At 41.9% G+C, this 24,621-nt stretch overlaps 1 protein-coding gene across 1 annotated transcript in view; it reads right to left on the reverse strand.

Moving 5' to 3' along the window:
- The window catches only part of spa17 (sperm autoantigenic protein 17), a 70,761-nt gene that overhangs the window by 28,710 nt on the left and 17,430 nt on the right, over positions 1 to 24,621 (reverse strand). Inside the window, exons 3-6 of the mRNA XM_043676832.1 lie at positions 18,716 to 18,805; positions 16,022 to 16,120; positions 14,312 to 14,674; positions 13,957 to 14,063 (exon numbers count right to left, since the gene is read on the reverse strand). Of these exons, the coding sequence (XP_043532767.1) occupies positions 13,957 to 14,063; positions 14,312 to 14,674; positions 16,022 to 16,120; positions 18,716 to 18,805 (659 nt within the window). The remainder of the gene's footprint in view (positions 1 to 13,956; positions 14,064 to 14,311; positions 14,675 to 16,021; positions 16,121 to 18,715; positions 18,806 to 24,621) is intronic.

Genomic DNA, 24,621 nt, shown 5'->3' on the forward strand with positions numbered 1-24,621 from the left:
TCTCATGATGACCATGAATCAATTGCTAAATGTTGGAAAAAACTATCAGAGAAGGAAGCAGCCAGTCTTAACTGGTCTGGCCTACACATGACTCCAGACCCACAGCAATGTGATTGACCATTAACTGCCTTCTGGACAATTAGGGATGCTGCCTAGCCATTGACACCCCATCCTGTGACTAAATAAAGAAAACTCCTCTGAACCACCAGATTTTGCAATTTTCCTCCATTTAAACAGCATACTGCTTTTCCATTCTTCCTGCCAAGGTGGATGATTTCACATTTTCTGGCAAAAATTCCACCTGCCTTTCATTTACACAATCATTTGACCAACCTCAAACCTTTTGTGAACTTTTTAGGCAGAATCTTACAGCAAAATAAGCTTTGGTGAGATTGTGACAAAATCAGACAATATCTGGCGAGGTCTACCTTGACATCTGGAGCATTTCATTGCACCTTTTATGCATTTGATGAATGGCAAGGTGGGCATTTTACTAAACAATGCTGAGTACTAATTACGGGGGTTATAGCTTGTTAATCATCTTATTAATGGCACAACTCACCTGAATAATATTCAGCTTCCTACTTTACCAAACATGCCAAGCAAGTTAGATGCCAAGAAATCTCAACATGGAAATCAGAGCAGGGACTTCGCAACATCAGCTCACTATTTTCTTCAAAGGATCTGTATGTTGCTGTGGACCAACAGCATCTCAGATCCATGGGCACAAGCCATGTGCAGACCACACACACAGACACTTGCATCTGACATTTGTCAACCCCTCATGGTTATCATGGCATCTCTCTAATATGAATGTAGGCCGCTGCTCTGGTAGCACAGACTTGTATTGTAGTGCACACCAACCAGGACTATTGAAATGGTGCAACAGAGACATTTTGTGCACACCTCACAGAGTGGTACAGACCTTTTCATAGGACTGTTTTCTCGCTCTTTTAGTGCTAGCTTAGTTGGTATCTATTTGCATGGTCATAGTATCTATGCCTTGCCTTGACTTGCCTGCCATTCCTTGCCAGTTAGACTGCCAAAGGCCATCAGTAGTACCATACTGATGTTTTTTTTTGCATAGACACACAGACAGGTTGCGTGGCAGCAGGTATCTATTCAAGGGTGGGTGGGGCACATTGGCACATCTTGCTCAATGGCAAAGCTAGATGTCAGTTTAACACCTATAGAATGTGCCAGCTGCCCTGTGGAAAATGCACTGTGAGTATATTTAAACAAATGGCTCTGTCAGAAATTAAGTGGGGAATAGTTCACACTCCAGTCAAGTTGGGGGGGGGGGGTGAGGTGCTGTTAGTTAGGGATACCCAGTACCATCCAGTAGGGGCATAGATGCACATAGTCCAGGGACTTAGCCACAGTCAATTGTCAGCATGGGACATTTAACATCAGCAGATCTGTCCGAGGACATCTGAAGGAAAATTATAATCTAATGGGTCTCTATTAACTTAAAAAGAGAAGAATGTTGGGCAAAAGTGCCCCGTCATTTGTAGAACTTTAAAAGATGTTGTGGGACCAGGGGAACATTGCTACATTATAATTCATGAAAGTATGATGATAGACTCTAATGGAAGAAATGGAATGTGGAATGCTTGAGGTGGGTCTTGGATGAGAAGGGATTAGGGTACAGCAGGTACTCCCTTTTGGAGGTAAAGTGTTGATCATTTAGCTGGTATGGTTTCTTCACCAAGTTGGTGCACATGCTACAGAGTGTGGTAATACAGACAATAGTGCTACTAAAGATCTGGTTCACAGCTTGGAGCAGTGTGGCTGGGACCCTCACGCATATCCCAGACAGAGTCTGTTGCACCATCTGTGTTCTATACAATTGGAGCAGGCATCAACGCAATGTGATAGATGCTGTGGAGCCAGAAGAACAGGAGCAGTATTCAGAGGAGAAGGCTGAGGCCATTGAGCTGGAGGAAATTCTTCTTGTGAATGATAGAGCTTAGCTGCAGTAGGCACTGCAAGGCAGACAGGGCCTGACTGACACCAGTTCCGCATGAAACAAGTTCAGTGCAGAAGAGCATCATGGACTATCGAAGTCAAGATGCCAATATTCAGTTTGCAATGTTTATATGAATGGCAGTCAATATTCATTTCCTTCACGTTCCCTTTCGCTGGCTGTCAATAAAAGCTCATGTTTCGGTTTGTCCAACTATTTGCCTATATGTAATTTTCCTGTACTGTATAGTGGCAAGATGTGGTGACCACTGGGTACTGTGGAAAGAGTATCAGGACTCAGAGAGGGTGTTAAACCGAATGTACCGAGGAGCAGTCACAGTGCTTAACATAGTGATTAAATGCTGACTAGGGTGAGAATATAGGGTTGTATGTTCTAGGGAACTGTCAATCATGTCTTCTATGCATCATGAAAAACATGGTTGCTATGCAATTACTCTACCAGTAAGGGGCAATGCCAGATTGCCAATGTGAGTCTAGGTACACAACTATCTTTCAAAGTGGCCGTAGGTGCAAGGGATGTTCGTCTTTCAACAAAAACCTGCTGACTCGCACATTGTTCTAGGAACAATGATAAGAAAAGAGCCAAATATGAGAGATGCCGTCAGAGCAGGGTAAGTAGTTAAAGAGGTGAGTATGGTATAATACTGCAAGAAATCACTCTGAGCCTTAAAGCAAGACTCCCTCTAAGAATCTCAACATACTTTACACTTGGCTAAAAAAACTAAGATTCAAACCTTTATTTCCTCCTCATGACCTATTTTCCCACTGTACATCTTGCAGATAACACGCTAGCTGTGAGATAATGCCAATATAGATCTATTCAGGTGGATACACATGGAAGCCGCTAAGCTGCCAACAATAAAAGATCAGCGTAATGGCAGTCAGTCCACCAACAAAAGGAGAGTTGTTTTTCTTCATTTACACAGCATATAACCTAAAATTTCAGAACAAAAGCTTCTTCTTTTGCTATGCTACAGTTTCTAACATCCTATGTTTGATTAGGAATCTCAAAAGGATAGCAGTTTCCTTCAAGTATTTGCTAAATTCCTGCTTTTGTCAAAGATAATAAGGATGGCTTTTGAAATTGTTGACAGTAATTTAGATCTGGATGATTAGGGAAAGAGGAAAGAGGTGAAACAGGAATGAATGAACTGAAATGGCAGTGAAACCTGTCATCCAATTAGGATTACAATTGATGGCAAGTGACAAAAATCAGTTGAAACACTGTTTTATGCAGATGTCTTTGCAAATTGTTGCTCTGAGTATGAGTCCATTGCACTTCATTACAGGAATCTTGAAAATAACAAAGAGAAAAAAAGGATGATTGTTTTGTGCTGGCTTCTTCTATCTAGAGTCAAATATTTAGGAACAGCTACAAATAACTTCCAACTGATCTTAGGAAGTTACAACTTTCAGCTGAATAGTACAACACCTGGATTTGCCTATTTAGACCATCCCCCCAGAAGGAGCATTTCAACAATAACATGCAGGGGACAAGCCAAGTTCAGTGCAGGTCAACTTTAGCAACTATCACAGCTATCCAAACTTTGGTTCATTGATCAGTATTGCATGAGAGGCCTGATGATCTTAATAAATGAGTTAAGAATTAATATATAATGTAGAATAGCAAAAGTTATTCCTACTTAGTACTGTCACAAAAAAAAACATACGTAGTCAATTGCTATGAACACTTATCTGTTGTTGCTGTAATTTCACTGTCCATTTATGGGTTGAACATGAATTCAACCTTTTAAAACAAGATCATCATAATCAAAATTCATATATACAATAAGCACAAAATATTCATCTTGGAGTGGTATGGTGGCTCAGTGGTTAGCATTACTGCATCACAGAGCAAGGACATGGATTTGATTCCACTCTCAGATTCCTCCCACAGTCCAAAGATGTGCATGTTCAGTGAATTAACCATGCTAAACTGCCCATAGTCGCGAGGGATGGGTAGGTTAGATGGATTAGCCATGGGAAATGTACGATTGTAAGGTCGGGGGTAGGTCTGGATTGGATGCTCCTGGAGGATTGGTGTGGACGCAGTGGGTTGAGTGGCCTGCATGCACACTGTATGGATTCAATGTGAAGCACAACACAAGGGAAAGTTCTTGCTTCCTTAAACAGAACCTGGTTAATTGCAATCAGAATTTCTGACTGATCTTCTCCACTATAATTCTTATGTCAACTTCTCATTACCAAGATTTTTTGGTGATACACAGAGTTTGTTCCACTCCAGGTATATTTTGTAGCATCAATAATGACACATAAATTTACACACATTTTCAAATAAACTGAAGATTTTCAAATTTTTTTTAGTGCATCTTGTTGAGTAAAGTATACAAATGCTACAACTAATGTAAAACTCAACTTCAAGATGATTTTGTGTTACTGGTTATCTGCCAATTGCTGGACTAAATGCAGGATCAATCTTCAATGAAAAGAGGTTGTGTATATTTTTGAAGGCTAGGTTTCACAGTATAAAACTGTCAATTATTCATTGCTGTTAAAATAATCTTTCAGAAATAATGCAAAGCTGGGAAATAAATGACTACAATACAGAATGCTCTTTTAAAATAAGGGTTAAGAAAAATTGCTGAAATAGAATGGAAGAGATTCTATGCTGCCTTACATCATGCGATACTGGAATTACCAAGTTATACAAATGCTAGCAGTACTTTATTTGGCAAAAATGACATCTCTCATCATAAGGATTTATTTGGCAAAAATGACATCTCTCATCATAAGGATTTCGTGTGCTGAATTTCCCAGGCACAGCTATTTAAATCCACATGCATTCAGAGGTGGTTTTCAGTCATGCAACCTATGTTTCTACTGTGCAGTCAAGTTGGATAGAAGGAGTTAACTTAGCATTATTTATTCCAAAATCAGCTTTTGAAATTAAACCTTCCAGCTGGAACCCTTATTTTCTCACTTGAAGGAAGGCAGTTTAGAAAAAAAACTATGGAAAAAACTCAAACTGGTGACAGCAGTAACACATAATAATTAAGTATAAGTTACATTTTTAAAAACTTGTGCTGCATTACGGAATGGAGGATCGGTAGAGGAGGCAATGACCATGTGGTATTATCGCTTGACTGTCAGTCTAGAAATTCAGCTTATGCTCTGGAGAGTCAAAACGTGTGTCGCTGGAAAAGGACAATTGCCCAGGCAGCATCTGAGGAGCAGGAGAGTCCCCATTTCGGTATTAGCTCTTCATCAGGAATGGTGAGGTGGGGGTGGGGCAAGGGGGCTGAGAGATAAATGGGATGGGGTGGGGCTGGGGGGAAAATAGCTACGAATTCGATAGGTAAATGGAGGTGCTGGTGATGGTGATAGACCGGAGCGGAGGGTGGAGCGGATAGGTGGAAAGGAAGATGGACGGGTAAGACAGGTCAAAAGGGCAGTGTCAGTTAAAGGGTAGGATCTGGGATTAGTTGGGGGGGAGAGGAAATGAGAAAATAGCTGAAATCAACATTGATTCTGTGTGTTTGGAGGGTCTCAACACGGAAGATGAGGTGTTCTTCCTCTAGTCGTCGGGTGGATCTGACGGTGGAAGACACCCAGGACATGCATGTCCTTAATGGAATGGGAGAGGGAGTTGAAGTGGTCAGCAAAGGACAAAGGGGTTGTTTGGTGCATGTGTTTGGATGTGCAGGAGCACCTCATCTATTGTGTCTGTTGCTCTTGATATTGTCTTCTCTATATTGGGGAGACAGGATGCCAACATGCGGAACGTTTCAGAAAACATGTCTGGAACACACGCCCTAAACAATCCCACTGCCCTGTGGCCAACCACTTCAACTCCCCCTCCCACTCCACCAAGGACATCCTGCACCTCCTCCATCGCCAAACCCTAACCACCCGTCGACTAGAGGAAGAACACCTCATCTTCTGCTTTGGATCCTCCAACCACATTGAATCAATGTTGATTTCACCAGTTTCCTCATCTCCCCTACCCCCAACTTGTCCCAGATCTAATCTTCCAACTTTGCATTGCTCTTTTGAACTGTCCTACCTGCCCATCTTCCTTCCCACCTATCTGCTCCACCCTCCGCTCTGAACTATCACCATCACCCCCAACCTCTGTCAACCAATCACATTCCTAGCTACCTTCCCCCAGCCCCAAACCCCTCCCACTTATCTCTCAGCCTCTTTGGGCCCTCCACCCCTCAACATTCCTGATGAACAGCTTATGTTCAAAACATCGACTCTCCTGCTCCTCGAAGATTGCCTGATCAGCTATGCTTTATGAGCACAACACTTTTTGACTCTGATCTTCAGCATTTGCAGTCCTTACCCTCTCCTAATGTTCTGGGGAACCAGTTCAAAATCTTGCCATGGCAGATAGTGAAACCTGAATTCAATAACAAAACATTCTGGAATTAAAAATCTATATTGTCAGGAAAATCCATTTGGCTCACTATAGTCTTTCAGGGAAGGAAATCTGCCATCCTCACATGTGACTCCAGACCCACAGCAATGTGGTTGACAGTCAACTGTCCACTGAAACAGCCTAGCAAACTGCTCAGTTATGCTCAAGAGTAGTGGCGCAGCCTGTGAGCTCGGGTCTACTGACCCTGACTGTAATTGGGGCGTGGGGAGAATGGACTTTCCTTCTCGCCATTGAGCGGGCATTCTTCAATCTTACTGTGTTAGGATAGCTTACCGGGGAATGGCGGGTTGAGACAGGGAGCTGTCAGGCTGGGCTCCTATGTGAGATACCCCTCTTCCCCCTCCTCCCTTCCTGGGCCTCCCAGGCCTGCAGCCATTCCCCACCTCCCCCCACCCCGCCTCCAAACCACACACACACACACACACACACACACACACAATCTTGTGCAAATCCTTTCAGTCTTGTCGAGGAAAGCTGCTTCACAGGAATTTAGCACAATGTTTTTACAACTTCTTACTCACGCCCTGACCCCATTTTGAGGCTCAAAAATTGCCGTGACTCCTCAGCGAGCACTGAGAGTGGGGAGTGGGGCAGGGGGGGTGTAGAGGGAATTTCAGAGTGGGGGAAGCGGACATAGAGCTCCTCGTAGCTGTTGCTGCCCAAATTGGGGAGTTCTGGTTTAGAGTGCTATTGTGTCAAGTCCTTGCTCTCTCTTCAAACAACCTCAAACGCCTGTCCATGTCCATTTTTAAAGTCACCATTGAACCTGTTTCCAATCCTCTCTCAGGCAGTGCATACCTCATTTGAGGTGGTCAACTGTCCAGTCATTGAAGAGGTAAACTATTATTCTGATTATCCGGATGCCTTTTGTCCATTACTTCTAGAACAGCTTGCAGGTATTGTAAATTTGAAATATAAAAAGAAAATGCTGGAGAAACTTAGATTTGGCAGTGTCTGTAAAGAGAGATTCGGGGTTAATGTTTTGAGTAAATTACTTCTTTAAGGCTTGCTTTCTTTTCCAGTACATGCTGTTCTCTATGCCTTTTCTCAGGGCACCCAGACTTCTACCCTTCTAGTGTTAATTTTATTTTGTCTCATAAGTGACAGTTATCTAGCTTCTATTCCAAGCCACTCCATTCAAATTCTCAGATTGTCAAGGCACAATTTAAATTCATGTTCTGCGTGTTTATAGTCCAGTGACATAATCAATGTACAATACAGCTTTGGCAGAATGTTTTCAGATGTTTTCCATCATAAAAATGGATAAATCCCCAGGATCTGAACAGGTGTACCCCAGACCTCTGTGGGAAGCTAGGGGAGTGATTGCTGGCCCACTTGCTGAGCTATTTGTATCAACAACGGTCACAGGAGAGGTGCCAGAAGACTGGAGGTTGGCTAATGTGGTGCCACTATTTAAGAAAGGTGGTGAGGACAAGCCAGGGGACTATAGACCGGTGAGCCTGACATCAGTGGTGGGTGTTTGGTATGCTTTCCTTTATTGGTCAGAGTATTGAGTACAGGAGTCATGTTGCGGCTGTACAGGACATTGGTTTGGCAACTTTCGGAATATCGCGTGCAATTCTGGTCTCCTTCCTATTGGAAGGATGTTGTGAAACTTGAAAAGCATTCAGAAAAGATTTATAAGGGTTGGAGGATTTGAGCTATCGGGAGAGGTTGAATAGGCAGGGGCTGTGTTCCCCGGAGTGTAGGAGGCTGAGGGGTGACTTTATAGAAGTTTATAAAATCGTGAGGGGCATGGATAGGATAAATAGACAAAATCTTTTTGCTGGGGTGGGGGAGCCCAGAGTTACAGGGCATAGGTTTAGGGTAGAGGGGAAAGATATAAAAGGTACCTAAGGGGCAACTTTTTTCACGCAGAGGGTGGTACGTGTATGGAATGAGCTGCCCGAGGAAGTGGTGGAGGCTGGTACAATTGCAACATTAAAAAGGCATCTGGATGGGTATATGAATAGGAAGGGTTTGGAGGGATATGGGCTGAGTGCTGGCAGGTGGGACTAGATTGGGTTGGGATATCTGGTCGGCATGGACGAGTTGGACCAAAGGGTCTGTTTCTGTGCTGTACATCTCAATGACTCTATGACTCTAAAAAAGAAATGAGGCCAGATGGATGACCTCGACAATAGAAACAACAACATCAGAAACAGTGCTGTCAACCCTGCATAGTCCTCCTTACCAACATCTGTAGGAGTGCCAAAATTGGAAAGTCTGTCTCTCAGCCTAATCAATCAACAGCCTCACATAAACATACCTCTCGGTCAATGTCCTGGACATCACTATTATCATCCTGGATATCCTGTCCCACCAGCAAGACGGACCCCACAGAGATGACGGCACATTCACATACAGTCTGAAGGGTATTGCCCTGGAAGTCCTCAACATTATCTCCGGATCCCATGAATATGAATAAATATGGGCAAGGAAACCTCCTGCTGATCCTGCTGATTACCATGTACCATCCTCTCTCGGCTGATGAATCAGTATTCCTCCATGTTGAACAACACTTTGAAGAAGCACTGAGGATAGAAAAGTGCAAAATGCACCCTGGTGGAGACTTCGAAGTCCACAACCGAGAGTGGCTCAGTAGCAGTACAACTGATCAACTAGTCAGGTCTTAATGGGCAGAGCTCCTGGACTGGGTCTGCAGCAGATAGTGAGGGAATCAACTCAACCCCATTCTTACCAATCTGCCAGCTGCAGATGCATCAGTCTTCACATTTGCCTTTTCATTGAGAATACCCTCAATCATGTTCTACAGCATTATCAGCATGCTAAATGGAACACACTTTGAACAGATCTAGTTAAAAATCACACAACACCAGGTTATAGTCCAACAGGTTTAGTTGGAAGCACACTAGCTTTCGGAGCGATGCTCCTTCATCAGGTGATAGTGGAGGGCTCAATCCTAGCCCTCCACTATCACCTGATGAAGGAGCGTCACTCCCAAAGCTAGTGTGCTTCCAATTAAACCTGTTGGACTATAACCTGGTGTTGTGTGATTTTTAACTTTGTACACCCCAGTCCAACACCGGCATCTCCAAATCATGAACAGATCTAGTAATTCAAGGCTGAGCATTCATGGTGCTGTGGGCCATAAACAACAACAGAATTGTACTCCAGTACTCTGTGCAACCTCATGCCCCACCATATCCCCCACTCAGTTATTACTGTAAAGCCAGGGGATCAGCGCTGGTTTACTGAAGAGCTGCACCAGGCATATTTCAAAATGAGATGTCAACCTGGTGAAGCTACCAAACAGGACTACTTGTGTGGCCAACAGCATAAGCAGCAAATCACAGACAGAGCTAAGCAATCACAGAAACAACAGATCAGAGCTAAGCTCTGCAGTCTTGCACATCCAGTTGTAAATGATGGTGGACAATTAAACAATCCACTGGAGGAGGAACTCCACCAATATCCCTATCTTCAATGATGGGAAGGCTCAACACACTGGTGCAAAAGTTAAGGCTAAAGCATTTACAGCAAGCCTCAGCCAAATATTAATGATCATACAAGATGATTAGGGGTTTAGATAGGGTCGACAGTGAGAATCTTTTTCCACGTATGGAGTCAGCTATTACAAGGGGGCATAGCTTTAAATTAAGGGGGGGTAGGTATAGGACAGATGTTAGGGGTAGGTTCTTTACTCAGCGAGTCGTGAGTTCATGGAATGCCCTGCCAGTAGCAGTGGTGGACTCTCCCTCATTATGGGCATTTAAGCGGGCATTGGATAGGCATATGGAGGATAGTGGGCTAGTGTAGGTTAGGTGGGCTTGGATCGGCGCAACATCAAGGGCCGAAGGGCCTGTACTGCGCTGTATTCTTCTATGTTCTATGTTCTATCTCAGACCCCTGCAGTGGGAAAAGCCTCACAAATACCAATCTTCAGCCATTTCGACTCAGTCCACATGACATCACGAAAGAGTTGGAGGCACTGGATATTACAAAGGCTATGAGCTCTGACAACATTCCGGCAATAGTATTGAAGACCTGTGCTCTAGAACTTGCCTCTCTCCTATTCAACCTGTTCCAGTACAGTTGCAACACTGGCACCTACCCGACAATGTTGAAAATTGCTTCGGTATGTTCTGTACACAAAAGGCAGGACAAAAACAGCTCAGCCAATTATCACCTCACTAGTCTACTCTCAATCATAAGTGAAGTGATGGACTGGGTCACCACAGTACTTCCAATCTACACCTGCTCAGCAATAACCTGCTCACTGATGCCCAGTTTGGGTTCCGCCTGGGCCACTCAGTTCCTGGCCTCATTACAGCCTTAGTTTAAACATGGACAAAAGAGCTAACTTTCAGACATGAGGTGAAAGTCACAGCCCTTGACATCAAGGCCAGACTTGACTGAGTGTGGTTCCAAGGAGCCCTAGCAAATTGGCATCAAAGGGAATGAGGGGGAAAACTCTCCATTGGATGGAGTCATACATGCCACACAGGAAGATGATTGTGGTTGTTGGAGGTCAGTCATCTCAGCTCCAGGACATCTCTGCAGGAGCTCTTTGGGATAGTATCCTCAGCACTGCCATTTTCAGCAGTTTCGTCAATGACATTCCCTCCATCATAAGGTCAGAAGTGAAGACTTTCAAAGATGATTGCACAATGTTTAGTACCATTCATGACTCCTCAGACATTCAAGTAGTCCATGATCGAATGCAACAAAATCTGTGGACAATATCCAAGCTTAGGCTGAAAAGTGGCAAGTAAAATTCATACCATACAAATATAAGGTAATGACCATCTCCAATAAGAGACAAACTAACCATGGTTTCTTGACATTCAATGGTGTTCATGAATTTCCCACTTGGAGGGCACCTCTGACCAGAAACTCAACTGGACTATCATTGGGTACAAGATCAGTTTACAGGCTAGGAATGCTGCAGTGAGTAACTCACCTCCTGACTCCCAAATCCTGTCCATCATCAACAAGGCACAATTCAGGAATGTAATGGAATACGCTCCACTTGCCTGGATGTGTGCAGCTCCAACAACACTCAAGAAGCTTGAAATCATTCAGGGCAAAGCAGTCCACTTGATTGGCACCACATCCACAAACATCCATTCCTTCCACCACTGAAGCTCAGTGACATCAGTGTGTACTCTCTACAAGATGCTTGGCAGAAATCCACCAAATATCCTTCGACAGCATCTTCCAAACTCACAACCACTGTCATTTAGAAAAACAAGGGCTGCATTTGCATAGGAACAGCATCACCCGCAAACTTCCCCCCAAGCCACTCACCATCCTCACTGGCCATTCCTTCACTAATGCTGGATTAAAATACTGGAAGTTTCTCCCTAGTAGTATTGTGGGTCTGCAGCAGTTCAAGAAGGCAGCTTACCACCACCTTCTCAAGGGCAACTTGGGATGGGAAATAAATGCTGGCTCTAGCCAGCAATGCTCACATCCCATGAGTGAATTTAAGAAAAAAAGATGTATGGAAAGAGCCAACCCTTAAAATTAGCCTTCCTGTTCCCCATTCTCATGCTAGTAAAGGTAACTGATTTGCCAGCATTTCGCACAATAACAGTTCCAAAGGAGTAAGCATAACTTTTTCTTGTTATTTCATGAGATGCAGCCATGGTTGTCTTGTACAGCATGCATCGCCCATCCTTAATTGCTCCTGAAAAGGTAGTAGTGAATAATTTGATATGGTTACTCTTATTCTACAGTGTTATGTGATAAATTCTCTGTTTATTTTCAGACTTTTGAGTTGTAACCATATATTCTGCATAAAGTGAAAATAAATACCCCAGAACATCTATTGTTTTTCTAACTCTGTAGCACCATCACAACTTTTAATTACAACAAAGACTAACATTTGTGTGCATGAATGGGCAATGTTCAAAACACAGTAGTGTTGTTGATGCTGACTATCAACTGATCCAACAAAGGTCTCATGCTTGAGGATATACTGTAGCACTCTTTATTGCATTAATCTCATTCTATGTTTGGCAAAGTAAAATGTTTGCACACATTGGTGTTCAGCAACTATTAATTTAGCGTCAGTCTGCAAAGTGGCAAACTTTCAATGAATAGGAAGCCTTTCATGTTTCTTGAATAAAGTTCACTTCCTTTAATCTGTAACCAACGGTATTGCTGAAATTTAAATATTGGAATGATGATTCTCAACAATTCCTTTAATACACAGAGATTTTTGGTGCCTTAAGTTGATTCTTAATAATTTAAAAGAGTTTGTTAAAATATTCAGGAAGCTAGGTTAGCAGTTTAGTTCTCAAGATTGAGTTTTATTTCCTATGACGGTATTTAAGAAAATCTTGGTGGGTGATTCCAATGGTGTTGTATATCTGCACCTTTCTATTTTAAAAAAAGTATTGGGTGGAAATTATTGCTATTAACCATTGGTCATTTGGTAGTACAGAACTTGAGTATTTCTGAAAAAAGACACATATCACAAATTTTCCTCAAGAATGCAAGACAAAAGGTTTTGAGAAAATGTGTATTTTCCCGGAAATTCTTACTGTAAACATTACTGTTTTCATATTTTGACAGATTCCTGTCAAATGTTTCTTTGTGCCACTGTAAGAGAGGTACTAAGCCATGTAAAACAAAATCGAGGCATTAATCTGTTTATTTCAAACAGATATATAATTATCTTGAAAAAGAATGACTTAATTAATATTGATACGTCACTGACAATTATTTCTGATACTATCCATTTGCAATTTGAAAATGTTGCATAAAGTCCACTTGCTCATTACAAATCTCACACAAATCTCTTTCTCACACACACGCACACACGTGCACACTGACTTTACAGGCTTAATGCACAGAGAAATCTGGCATGAAGGCATTTAGAATGATGTAGCCCAGTCAAAAGTGCTTTAAAACCTATTCTACCATGCATCTTACCAAAGCCCTGCTCTCTAGAACACACATTCATGTTGCACATGAAGAGATAAAAGGCACCACTGTCAATGCTTTCCCCTTCATTACCTCAGAAGCACCCACAGTTCATTTTTTTTCTTTCCAATAAAGCTGATGGTTGGAAAGTTACAGTTTAAATACATGCATTTCCCAATAGATATAAGAGCAGATAACTATACATTGCAAAATATTACACCTTGTCTTTAACCCAACAGTCTAAATTGCTCCACTAGCATGCAGATGATTGAAACAATGAAGAAAATTCTTAATTTTGTGAGACAGCTGACTATTTTATTCAATCACTTTGCTATTTCTATTCATATGTGTTATATTCAGGAAAATTTCAAAGCCTTTATTCCATGCAAACTGAAAACTATGACTACACTCACTGAAGAAATGTACTGAACTCTTTGTTTTATTGTGCTTTACACTTAAAATGGATGTACATTAGAAAAATCAAATTATTTTAAAAACAAAAATGATTCTATCAGTCTCTTACCATAGTTTTCTTTAATAGTTCTCCAGTCCAATGTTTGAAGGAAAAAAAGCTAGTCATGCATTAAAAGTACTTTGGAGAAGCAGCAACTGGAAACATAGAAAATAATGGCCTATCACCTATGGCTGCTGAATCATTGCATTACAGAACTCACTGAGTCGGATCTGGTTGATCTTCTTTCAATTTTTTCCTTGTACTGTAACCTCGGAATGTTGACTGGATGAGCACAGCAGCATGCTCTTCCTCTGGATTTCCTTCATTCTACACAGCAAAATAAAAAAAAACTCTTTAAACTTAGACAATAAAAGTCTTTGTTGAATAATAAGGTTAAACTCTTACTTACGGCGGCCAAAAGTCACGCGACACCAGATGATGAAGGAACAGTTCTCGGAAAGCATGTGATTTCAAATAAACCTGTTGGACTTAACCTGATGTCGTGTGACCTCTGACCTTGTCCACCACCTTGTCCAACACTGGTACCTCCACATCATGGCTACCATCTTACTTACCACCACAGGATGTTCCTCTGAGGAATGAGCTTGCTCCTCTGGTTCTCCTGTTTGTGGTATTTCCATTGGCAGAGCTGCTTCTGGTGCTCTGTCAATTATTTGAGAGGTTTCTTCCATCCTGAGAAGTTCTTCTGGTGCTGCTTCAATCATAAGAGGAGTTGCAACTTCACCCTGACCTTCTTCTGGTGCTGCTTCAATCATGAGAGGAGCTATGATTTCACTCTGACCTTCTCCTGGTGATGCCTCAACGATCTCAACGGATGAAGTGTCCTGTGGACCTTTTTCTGGCTCTTGAGTTGACAGGGTAGCAGTAACATCATCTACACTGGGAGGTGCATGTTTTGAGCCCCTTAGAAAGGAGTCCTATGAAAAAGCAGATGGTTTTACTATATTACTGTCAGTAACATTTTAAACCATTTTACAAGCTATTTTACAAGCAGAACAGTTAAACGATGCTCATCGAAATAAGGAGACATTCACACGTGTTAGTTAATACGATCTTTTTAGAGTTAAGTACATAAACTCCGGTTTGGGGAGTGGGGGGAATGGTTATGGCAGAGGATGGGGAACAAATTCATAAAACAGCTCTTTATAAAGAGGTTTATAATTGGTCTCGGTCTTGTTGAGTCAAAATCTCACCCACAGCACTTTGTCTATTTGCACATTGGAACAGGAGGAACCACTCATGCCAGATCCACCATTTCACTAGGTCAAAATCCAAAGATGTGCAGGTCAGGTGTATTGGCCATACTAAATTTCTCATGATGTTAGGTGCATTAGTTAGGGGTAAATATAGGGTAGGTGAATGGGTATGGGTGAAAGTGAGGACTGCAAATGCTGGAGGCCACCGTTTAGATCAGAGTGGTGCTGGAAAAGCACAGCAGGTCAGGCAGCATCTGATGAGCAGGAAAATCGACGTTTCGGGCAAAAGCCCTTCAAAATGGGTATGGGTAGGTTACTCCTTGGAGGATCAGTGTGGACTTGTTGGGCCGAAGAGCCTGTTTCCACACTGTAGGGAATCTAATCTAATCTAATTTTTAGCCTGTACTTCAATTCTATTTGTTTGTCCTATCCTAAAATCTCTTGCTACCTTTGCCAATCCCATAAGTTGCCTTGAGAAGGTGATGGTGAGCTGCTTCATGAATCGTAATAGTTCATGAATTGTAGAGATACCTACAGTGCTGTCAGTAAGGGATTTCCGGTATTTTATCTATTCAACAGAGAAGGAACAGCTATATAGTTCTGATTCAGGATGGCGTGTGGCTTGGTGGGGAACTTGCAGTTGATGGTACTCCTTTGCATCTGCCACCCTTGAACTTCTGAGCTGATAGATATTCTCTTACATAAGTACCAGGAAAATACATAGAGAAATGTAAAGGGTAGTTATAAATATAAGGCAAACCACGATTACAATTGCAGTGGAACTTCAGCTGGCATTACTCCTTCCTTTATGGTTTCTGCTGACCTTCCACTGAGGTTATAGAAAGAGGTGAGGAATAAGTCACAGAAATTTTATTACATGCAGTAAAGATGGTTTGTAGCTTATGTTCGAGCTACTCCACAATATGCTGGTCCCAAACATCAAACCAATTAATATTTGACCATTGTTAAAAGTCAGATCCACTGCTAGTTTTGTGACTGTTAGAAGGAAAAAGTATTTTGTTATTACAATTGTTATTCCTTTTTGGCTTTGGAGTCCAGGTAGTTTACCTCTAATATCATGGAAATAGTCTCTTTCGAGATGAATGACAAATCCTTTGGCACTTTTATGCATTTACTTCGAGAACCCACAGTGTCCTCTAGCTTGTCCTGCAAAAAATAAATGAACTATTATTAGAGTATTATATGATTATAATACTCTATAACGCTGCGCTTTTCCAGCAACACATTTTCAGCTCCTATTATATGATTATAGCATGATGGTTTTATACTCTTTAGAGTGGAGATCAAAAATTATTACTGCTGCAAAGTCAGTTGTGACTCAAAAACTCTGTCAAAAATCATACGACACCGGGTTATAGCCCAACAGCTTTATTTGAAACCACAATCTTATAGAGCCCCACTCCTTCTTCACACGGTGTCATGCGATTTTTGACTTTGTTCACCCCAGTCCTACACCAGCACATCCGAAACCCTGATAATGGCCTCATATTTAGTTGGCCAGAAACCTTTGTGGATAGTGAGATAGAAACACAAATTATCATCTCAAGAGAATAATATCAAATAGATTAATTTAGTCCAATTCATGGTGGTTTAGTAGTTAGCACTGCTGCCTCACAGCGCCAGAGTCCCATGTTCGATTCCAGCTTCAGGCAATAGTCTGTGTGGAGTTTGCACATTCACCCCGAGTCTGCGTGAGTTTCCTCCGGGTGCTCCAGTTACCTTCCACAGTTCAAAGATGTACAGGTTAGGTGAATTGGCCATGCTAAATTGCCCCTAGTGTCAGGTGTAAATGTAGGGAATGAGTCTGGGTGGGTTGCTCTTCGGAGGATCGGTGTGGATTTGTTGGGCCGAAGGGCCTGTTTCCACACTGTAGGGAATCTAATCTAATATTGAATTGACTATATAGGTGTCCATAGCATGTTATAGGCATAAACTACCTGGAAACAGCATGGTGTTTCATCCATACCAAGGAATTAGCAAGATTACTTTGCAGTGATGATTCTTCAATAGTCATTTAGCAAGTAACGGAAATACTTAAATAAGTAAACTCTTCCTTATGGATTTGAGAATCTGATATCTGATGAAGCACTCCAGAGCACCGCTGGCGATCAGTTAGGCAGCCTGGTATACTAGTGAAACCTATAGCAATAATTCCTGTCTGAGAGGTGAAAGTTTGCTGAGTCTTCAGGCCACTTCATACACAAAAACAGTAGTCGTTATGTTTGTTTTACTGGAGACAAAATTGGAAACCTGGTACAGCCCTGGTTTTAGTTGGTTAGATGTCCTGCACCAAAGCTGTCTAGAATTCATTAAATACAATGGGTTAAATCTGATTTTTCTTTGGCTAAGTGTCAATTTTGTTGGGTTTCTTGGAGGGTTTCTTGCTGTGACACCTTGTGAGATTTTTTACCATACCTTAGCAAACTTGAATGACTAATCACCTACTTGCCACCCTGGCACTCCTTCACTCGATTCTAGCCCCACCTCACCACAATCCCAGAAAAACCAGCTGTGGGATATTCCTGGAATCGACTGACCTCCCTGGCACCAGCGCCATTTTAAAAGAAATTATTGTGTACTAGGACAAGCAGTGTCCTGTACATTTTTAACATTCAACCATTAGTTAAAAGATGATAAGAGTTGTTCCCAATGTTAAGATAGGCCTCTTTGGAAACTTTGCATGATTCTGTCATATTTCTCACATATCCCACATCAATCAGGCCACTATAAGGTTCCACCCAATGTATCTGTGAGGTTGGGTACTGCTGGTTTCACTTTGATTACTTTTTGAGGTTTTTCCACTAGCTGACATGTCTGGTAATTTCTGCATTACATCTTTATGAAGTCTTAGCCAGGTAACAAGTCTATGTATCAATGCGTGACCTTTCTATATTCCTACATGTCCTACCATAAGAGTTTCTGTGCTACTGAAAATAATATTTGTGTGGTGCCACGATCTGATGAACAACTATTCACTCTTCATCCCCCGATCTCTGAGGATATCTCCACTTCCATATTCCAACTGTGTTTATAATAGAATAACATCTCGGAACTCCTTCAGCCTCAATTTCAGTATGAGTTGACAAATTAACCTATTGTAGTGATTGGACTTCATGGGCTGACTCTGAGCTGGCTGGCCAGTCACTGTATTACAGACATGTAAATAAAGGGTGACTTGGTGACGGGATATGGCCCCTATGCAGTTATTTCACCAATTTATATCCAAAACTGCTTTCTGAGCCTCAGTTAATGAAAATATGTTAAACATTACTTTTGAATGAGTAAATATTGTGCAATAATGAATTATCCAATAAAAAGAAGAAAACTAAGCAAAATATACAATAGACCATCTATTCAATATCATCTATTTTACACCATGGTTGTAAGGCTCATATTCATCTTCACTCACTGGAGCAACCTTGATAATCCCCATTTTTATTCATTCTATGGGGGTTTTTTAAGTATCCACTACATCTGGTGTCACTTAAGTTTTATTGCTTCATGCTCTTTCCTCTCGTTTTCCACTCTGCACCATTCTGAATTATAGGGCAGAGCCTTCCAACAATGTTGCCCAGCCACCATGAACTGAAATAATAGTGTTTGGGTTTCATTGTAAAGTAGCAGTCCATAGGTCACATAATGAAATTGTAGCTTTTGTTGCACCCCAAAATCCTAAAGTTAAAGAAAATACAGTTGTGTGCTCCCATGATTATAAATAAACTGAAACATAGGGACACTCACTGTAACAGTTAAGTCTTTTTCTTGATACGCTGTATCAATCGTTACGGGGGGTTGTTTCTCTTCATCATCAGGTATAGTTTTTCGTACCTCCTGCAAAAGAAAGTGTGTAATTATGATGATTCGTGGAAAACAGATCAAAGCAGCTGTGCTATCTAAACAGCAATTCATTACAGAACATCTTTGAATTTAAATAAACTCTTCAGTAATTATTCAAATGTTACTTCAAGAAAATCAATAATAATCTGAGTTTAGATATGATCTTACAAGCATCCCAAAGCACTCCCTCGTGCAATGAATCGCCCATTTAAGGCATTAGTTAAGTGAAGAATGTTTGCCATGACACTGCTTTAACCATCTTCCTTCTCCAAATCAAGCCACAAGTGAGAAAAATATCAGCAAGCAAGCAGCATCTTAATTTGACATCTCACCTACAGGATCATACTGAAAACAATGCAGAATTATTCAAAAATTGTGGTTCCCAATTTGTGTGTTAAAATCCAATGTAGAGTATTGAACTTAATGCTGACTAATAGCTAAGAGTGTAGCCAATTAGTCATATTGATGTTTCAGATTTTAGCTATGCAGTGCTGTCATTTAGTCTAATCTAGCAATAAGAATAGCGACTGTGATTTTTATATGCTTGCATATCAACATCCTTTTGCATTGTGCCTTTCCTAGATTTCATAGATATTCAATTTTGTTCCCGCATAACTAAAATATGCACACATCCTTTCTTTGCCAATTCTACCTTTAAATCTAATAGTGAGTGGTATTTTAAATTTTGAAATGTAAAGCAGGTCCAAATGCCTAAATGGAATTAATCATGGCTACTTTGCTTTGGTTCCTCGTGATGTGAAGGCACTACTTTATGCTGAAGATGTCAATGAGTATTAAAACAATTATCAGACCTCAAACTTTCATCCACTTCCTCTGAGTCTGTCCTATCTTGCCTTAGTTCCCATTTGAACAACTGGAAAGGTGTTAACCCAAACAAATCAGAAAAAAATGTTCCTCTTATTTTTAGCTTTTTTACTGCTACCCATTGGTTAATGATCCAGTGTAATACTATATATGATTATTGTTATACATTCCAGCCACAATTTTCCTCTCTCTATGTCTCTCTTTATACAATTAAATCATTAAGTGGAATCTCCACGGCCCCTAAAAGACATGGGCATTGGTGAGTCAGTTACAAATGTGGGGTGTGATCAGCAGTTCCTTGATACTTGGTGTCTGATTCTGCAACCAAAGACTGAATCTTACTTTTGTTGGCCAAGTACAAATATTTGCAAGTTTTGGATTGATTCTTGCCATGAGGCCAAGGTAGTTTCTTGTCATATCTTAACAAACTTGCTGCATTAATTGGTGTTTTAGGATTCAAGACGAGTATCACGAGTATCGCCCCATTTTACTGCAAATCTTTTGAGCAACAACTCACCAGAGGTCCCAGACTGACCAGCATCCCTGGCACAGAGCAATGTTTAAAAGGTTGCTGTGCCATTGGACAAGCCCTGCCAGCCTGGAACTGCCCTGCACAGCTCCGGACATTTTCGTCAAACATGACAGCCAAGGGGAAACGGGCAAACCACTTAACAGGTGTGCTCCCAGAGTTCCTGCTGAACAAGGTGGTACACAGGTGGGACTTTCAATTCCCCCAGAGGCAGTAGTGGAAGCCATGACACAAGACCGTGTGTGCCTGGTCTGACATTGCCATCCTGGTTAGAACAGTCTCAGCCATCTGGAGGTATTCCCAGCATGCAGGAGAAAGGTCAGTGACCTTCTCCACTACAACAGTCTAAGTGCCACCATTCACCTCTGACACCTCACATCCACTCCTGATACCTCACATCCACTGTATCTCAGCTATGGCATGTAACTCCCACTAAAGCTCATCAGCATCAGTCTAACGCTTGCAACACCTTCCGCACACATACACACACTCACCCATGTCAAACTGCTATACCGCTAATCCTGCGTAGCCTCAGTGCTGCCTACTCGCTTGCTTGGGAAACTACCCCACCAGAATCAACAGTAATAACTATGCCACATATTGTCATCTCCTGTGATATCTGCCTCTCTGTCATTGCAGGAGCAAAACAGACAGTAATACATCAGAAAAGGTCATGATGGGTGATGTGCTGCCCGGCTTGCGGCTCCTCACCCCTAATGAGTGGAGGATCTGGAATCTGACTGCCAGAGCAAGGCGTAGACATGGTATTGGAGGAACTTACTATTATCGAAGGCTATCCTCCTTGACTTCACTGAGGCCTGCTAACAACTGTGGCAATTAATATTTCTATCCCTTTGATTGATAACTGCTGACAACCAATGACAAGCTGCCTGGCTTTGTGTCTGCACAAACCAGCAAGGCAAGACAGAAATACTGAGCCTTTAAGCTCTGGTTGAGGTGGCAAAGCACAAAAAGGCAGGGCAACGCTGAAATGCAATGGCTATTCAAGGAGTCACAAAGTGCATGGGAGTTTAGACAGCAAATGAGGATTCTTGAGTTGCACCTTGGTCCAATCCATGAGCTGCATGCAAAATGTCTTAACAGAAGAATTATAGTAGAGGTCCAGTGTGCTTTAAAATGAACCAACAAACTTCAGAACTGCATTGGAATTAGGTTGGAAATGTGCCTTAAGGCCATTACGTGTCCCATGGTAATGTTTGTGGACTGGGATGCTGGTGGTCATTGCCCATGCTGGGTGCCCTGAGATGCTAAAGGAAGAGCAAGCAGCAAGTTGGAGTTGCCAGGTAACTACTCTGACTTTTATGACCGGAATTGGAGCTTTCTTGATGAGGCAAGATTAAGTAATAACAGCATGCTAATGTATGCAAATATGCCTCTCCTGAGCAAGATTCTTATCTCACCGTCCAAAACAATGGGCAATGTCTTATCAGGATTTGAGCAATGTGGGCTATAGCGAATTGTAGAATCAATTGAGATATCAGCAAGGCCTACCTCGATGTTTAAAATCACCTCACCACAGGTTTTACCAAGCATTGTGGCAAGTTTCTCACTTGGAAGTGGCAAGTTCCCAAGACAATCGTCTTTGATTAGATTAGATTAGATTACAGTGTGGAAACAGGCCCTTCGGCCCAACAAGTCCACACCGACCCGCCGAAGCGAAACCCACCCATACCCCTACATTTACCCCTTACCTAACACTATGGGCAATTTAGTATGGCCAATTCACCTGACCCTGCACATCTTTGGACTGTGGGAGGAAACCGGAGCACCCGGAGGAAACCCACGCAGACACGGGGAGAACGTGCAAACTCCACACAGTCAGTCGCCTGAGGCGGGAATTGAACCCGGGTCTCTGGCGCTTATTTCATTGTGCAATCATCGGTGAAAGCCTTCCCTTCTGACCTTATGATGGAGAGAAGAACATCAATGAAATAATTGAAGATGATTGAGTCCAGGATACTGTCCTGAGGAACTCCTGCAAAGATGTGCTGGAGCTGAGATGACTGATCTCCAACAACCACAACCACATTCTGATATGTTAGGTATGACTCCAACCAATGGAGAGCTTTCCCTCATTTCTCATTGACTTCAATTTTGTGAGGGCTCTTCAATGTCACATTTAGTCAAATGCAGCCTGAATATCAAGGACTGTCAGTCTCACCTCATCTATGGAATTCAGCTCTTTTGTCCATATTTGAGCAAGGCTATAATGATTTCAGGACATAAATGGTCCTTACAGAACCTATAGTGGGCATCAGCGAGCCAATTATTGCTGAGCGTATGTTACTTGATAACATTGTTGATGACAGCTCAATCACTTTATTGATAATTAAGATTAGACTGATAGGATCATATGCGCCAGGGTTAGATTTGTCCTGCTTTTATGTTCAGAACATAACTGGTTAATTTCCAAATGGTCAGGTAGATGCCAGTGTTGTAATTGTATTGGAACATACTGGCTCAAGGTTCAGCAAGTTCTGAAGTATAGATCTTCAGTACACTTATAGAATTGTTGTCAAGGCCCTTAACCTTTGCAGTATTCAGTCCTACCAACTTGTTTCTTGATATTATGTGAAGTGAATCAAATTGGCTAGAGACTGCATATGTTATGGATCAACCACTTGGCACTTCGTCCTGAGTATTGTTGTGAATCCTTCAGAATTATCTTTTATGCTGAGGTGTTGGGCTCTTCCATTACTGATTATTTTTGGAGCCTCTTCCTCCAGCGAGTTATTAATTGTCCACCACCATTCACAACTGATGTGGAAGGACTACAAAGCTGAGATCTGATCCACTGGTTGCAGGATCACTTAGCTCTATTACTTGCTGTTTATTTTGCTTGGCATACAAGTGGCCCTGTTTTGTAGCTTCATCAGATTGAGACATCATTTTGAGTATATTCAATGCTGCTCCTGGCATTATCTCCATCCTTATTGAACCAGGGTTGATCTTTGGTTTGGTAGTAATGATAGAGTAGGGGATATGATGGGTCACGAGATCACAGATTGTACTGGTCTGATTTTTCTGCAGCTGATTGCTAGAACACCTCATGGTATGAACAGAATAGTGTGGTCACACTACCCTGTCCACCATAAGTTAGCATGCAGAGGAGAAACACCCGCTCTCTTTGTAGCAATGACTCCTCATGGTGAGGACTAGTCACAGACTGAAGTCTCAGCAATCCTTTTGATCTCTAGTCTTTTAGTAGAGTGACATTTCTATTTCAGCACACATATCTAACTTGTACAAGATTGTACCATTTCTCAGGCTTGGTGGAAAGGAGGACCCTGACATGAGAAAAAGGAATAAGGATTCAAAATGTACAGTTCCAAGAAGCTGATTTACTTCAACAGCCTCACAGCTCATTTCAAAACCGATATTCAGAGCCCAAACCTTATAATCAAGCTGAAATTTTGGTAAGGGAATGCATGTAATTTGTAGAAAATGGGCTATAATTAAAAATGATTGTAGTCAAAACAAATGGGAATTTGAGGTTACAATACAAATTGAGCTTTAGAAAAAGATGTAGTACAACAGGCTCACATTACTGGGTTTGAACTGCATTTTAGCATTATATTTCACGGAGTAGAAGATATTGTATGAGATATGTACCTCATAATGTGACAGCTTTTTGACCTTTATGCCTGCCCTCCCTATTCCTTCGAAATTCAAAGCCAAGTCTTATAATGTGGGCATTGAAGACCATCAAGGCTTTTAGCCTGGTGTGGATATGGTGGGCTCAAGGACTTCTTTCCATGCTGTAAAAGCTCTACAATTAATGATTGGGATCGCATACAAGTGCAATTCCCTTTGTTTTCCCTTTTACAATTCAAATAAAATGTAATGCTCTCGTAATGTTCTGGTAGTACTTATGCAAAGCCTTCCTTAGATTGGTTTACAATAAACAGGCCTCGGGGTATTCCGTCTCCAGGGTGTTAGTGGTGAAGTACAGCACATCCAGAGCTTACTCAACCTTTGCTTGTGGCGTGATGTGTACAACAGCTAGTATAGCAGCAGTAAATTCCCGCAGTAGATAGAAGGGGAGGCATTTGATGGTGAGAAATGCCCAGGGTTGCAATGTCCATGCATCTTAAGTTGTTGATTAGAAACCAAACCTCTCCACCCTTTGTCTTACCCGAGGATGCTGTACGGTCCATACAATGGATAGAAAAACCATCAGCCTGAAGTGCGCAGTCGGGAATTGATGGATTGAGCCAGGTTTCTGTGAAGCAGAGTGTGCAGCAGTCCTGCAGTTCACGCTAGAAGCTGAGCCGTGTTCTGAGTTCATCCATCTTGTTCTGCAGAGATTGTACATTTGCTAGGAATAAGCTAAGAAGGGGGGTCTTGAAAGCGTGTGGTCTCAGTCTTACTAGCAGCCAGCACACTTACCCTGCTTCCTCGCAGGTTTCTTACATCTGAGTGGTCCGGTGGTCTG

The sequence above is a fragment of the Chiloscyllium plagiosum genome, chromosome 35, assembly GCF_004010195.1.
Source record: "Chiloscyllium plagiosum isolate BGI_BamShark_2017 chromosome 35, ASM401019v2, whole genome shotgun sequence".
Taxonomy (NCBI): Eukaryota; Metazoa; Chordata; class Chondrichthyes; order Orectolobiformes; family Hemiscylliidae; genus Chiloscyllium; species Chiloscyllium plagiosum.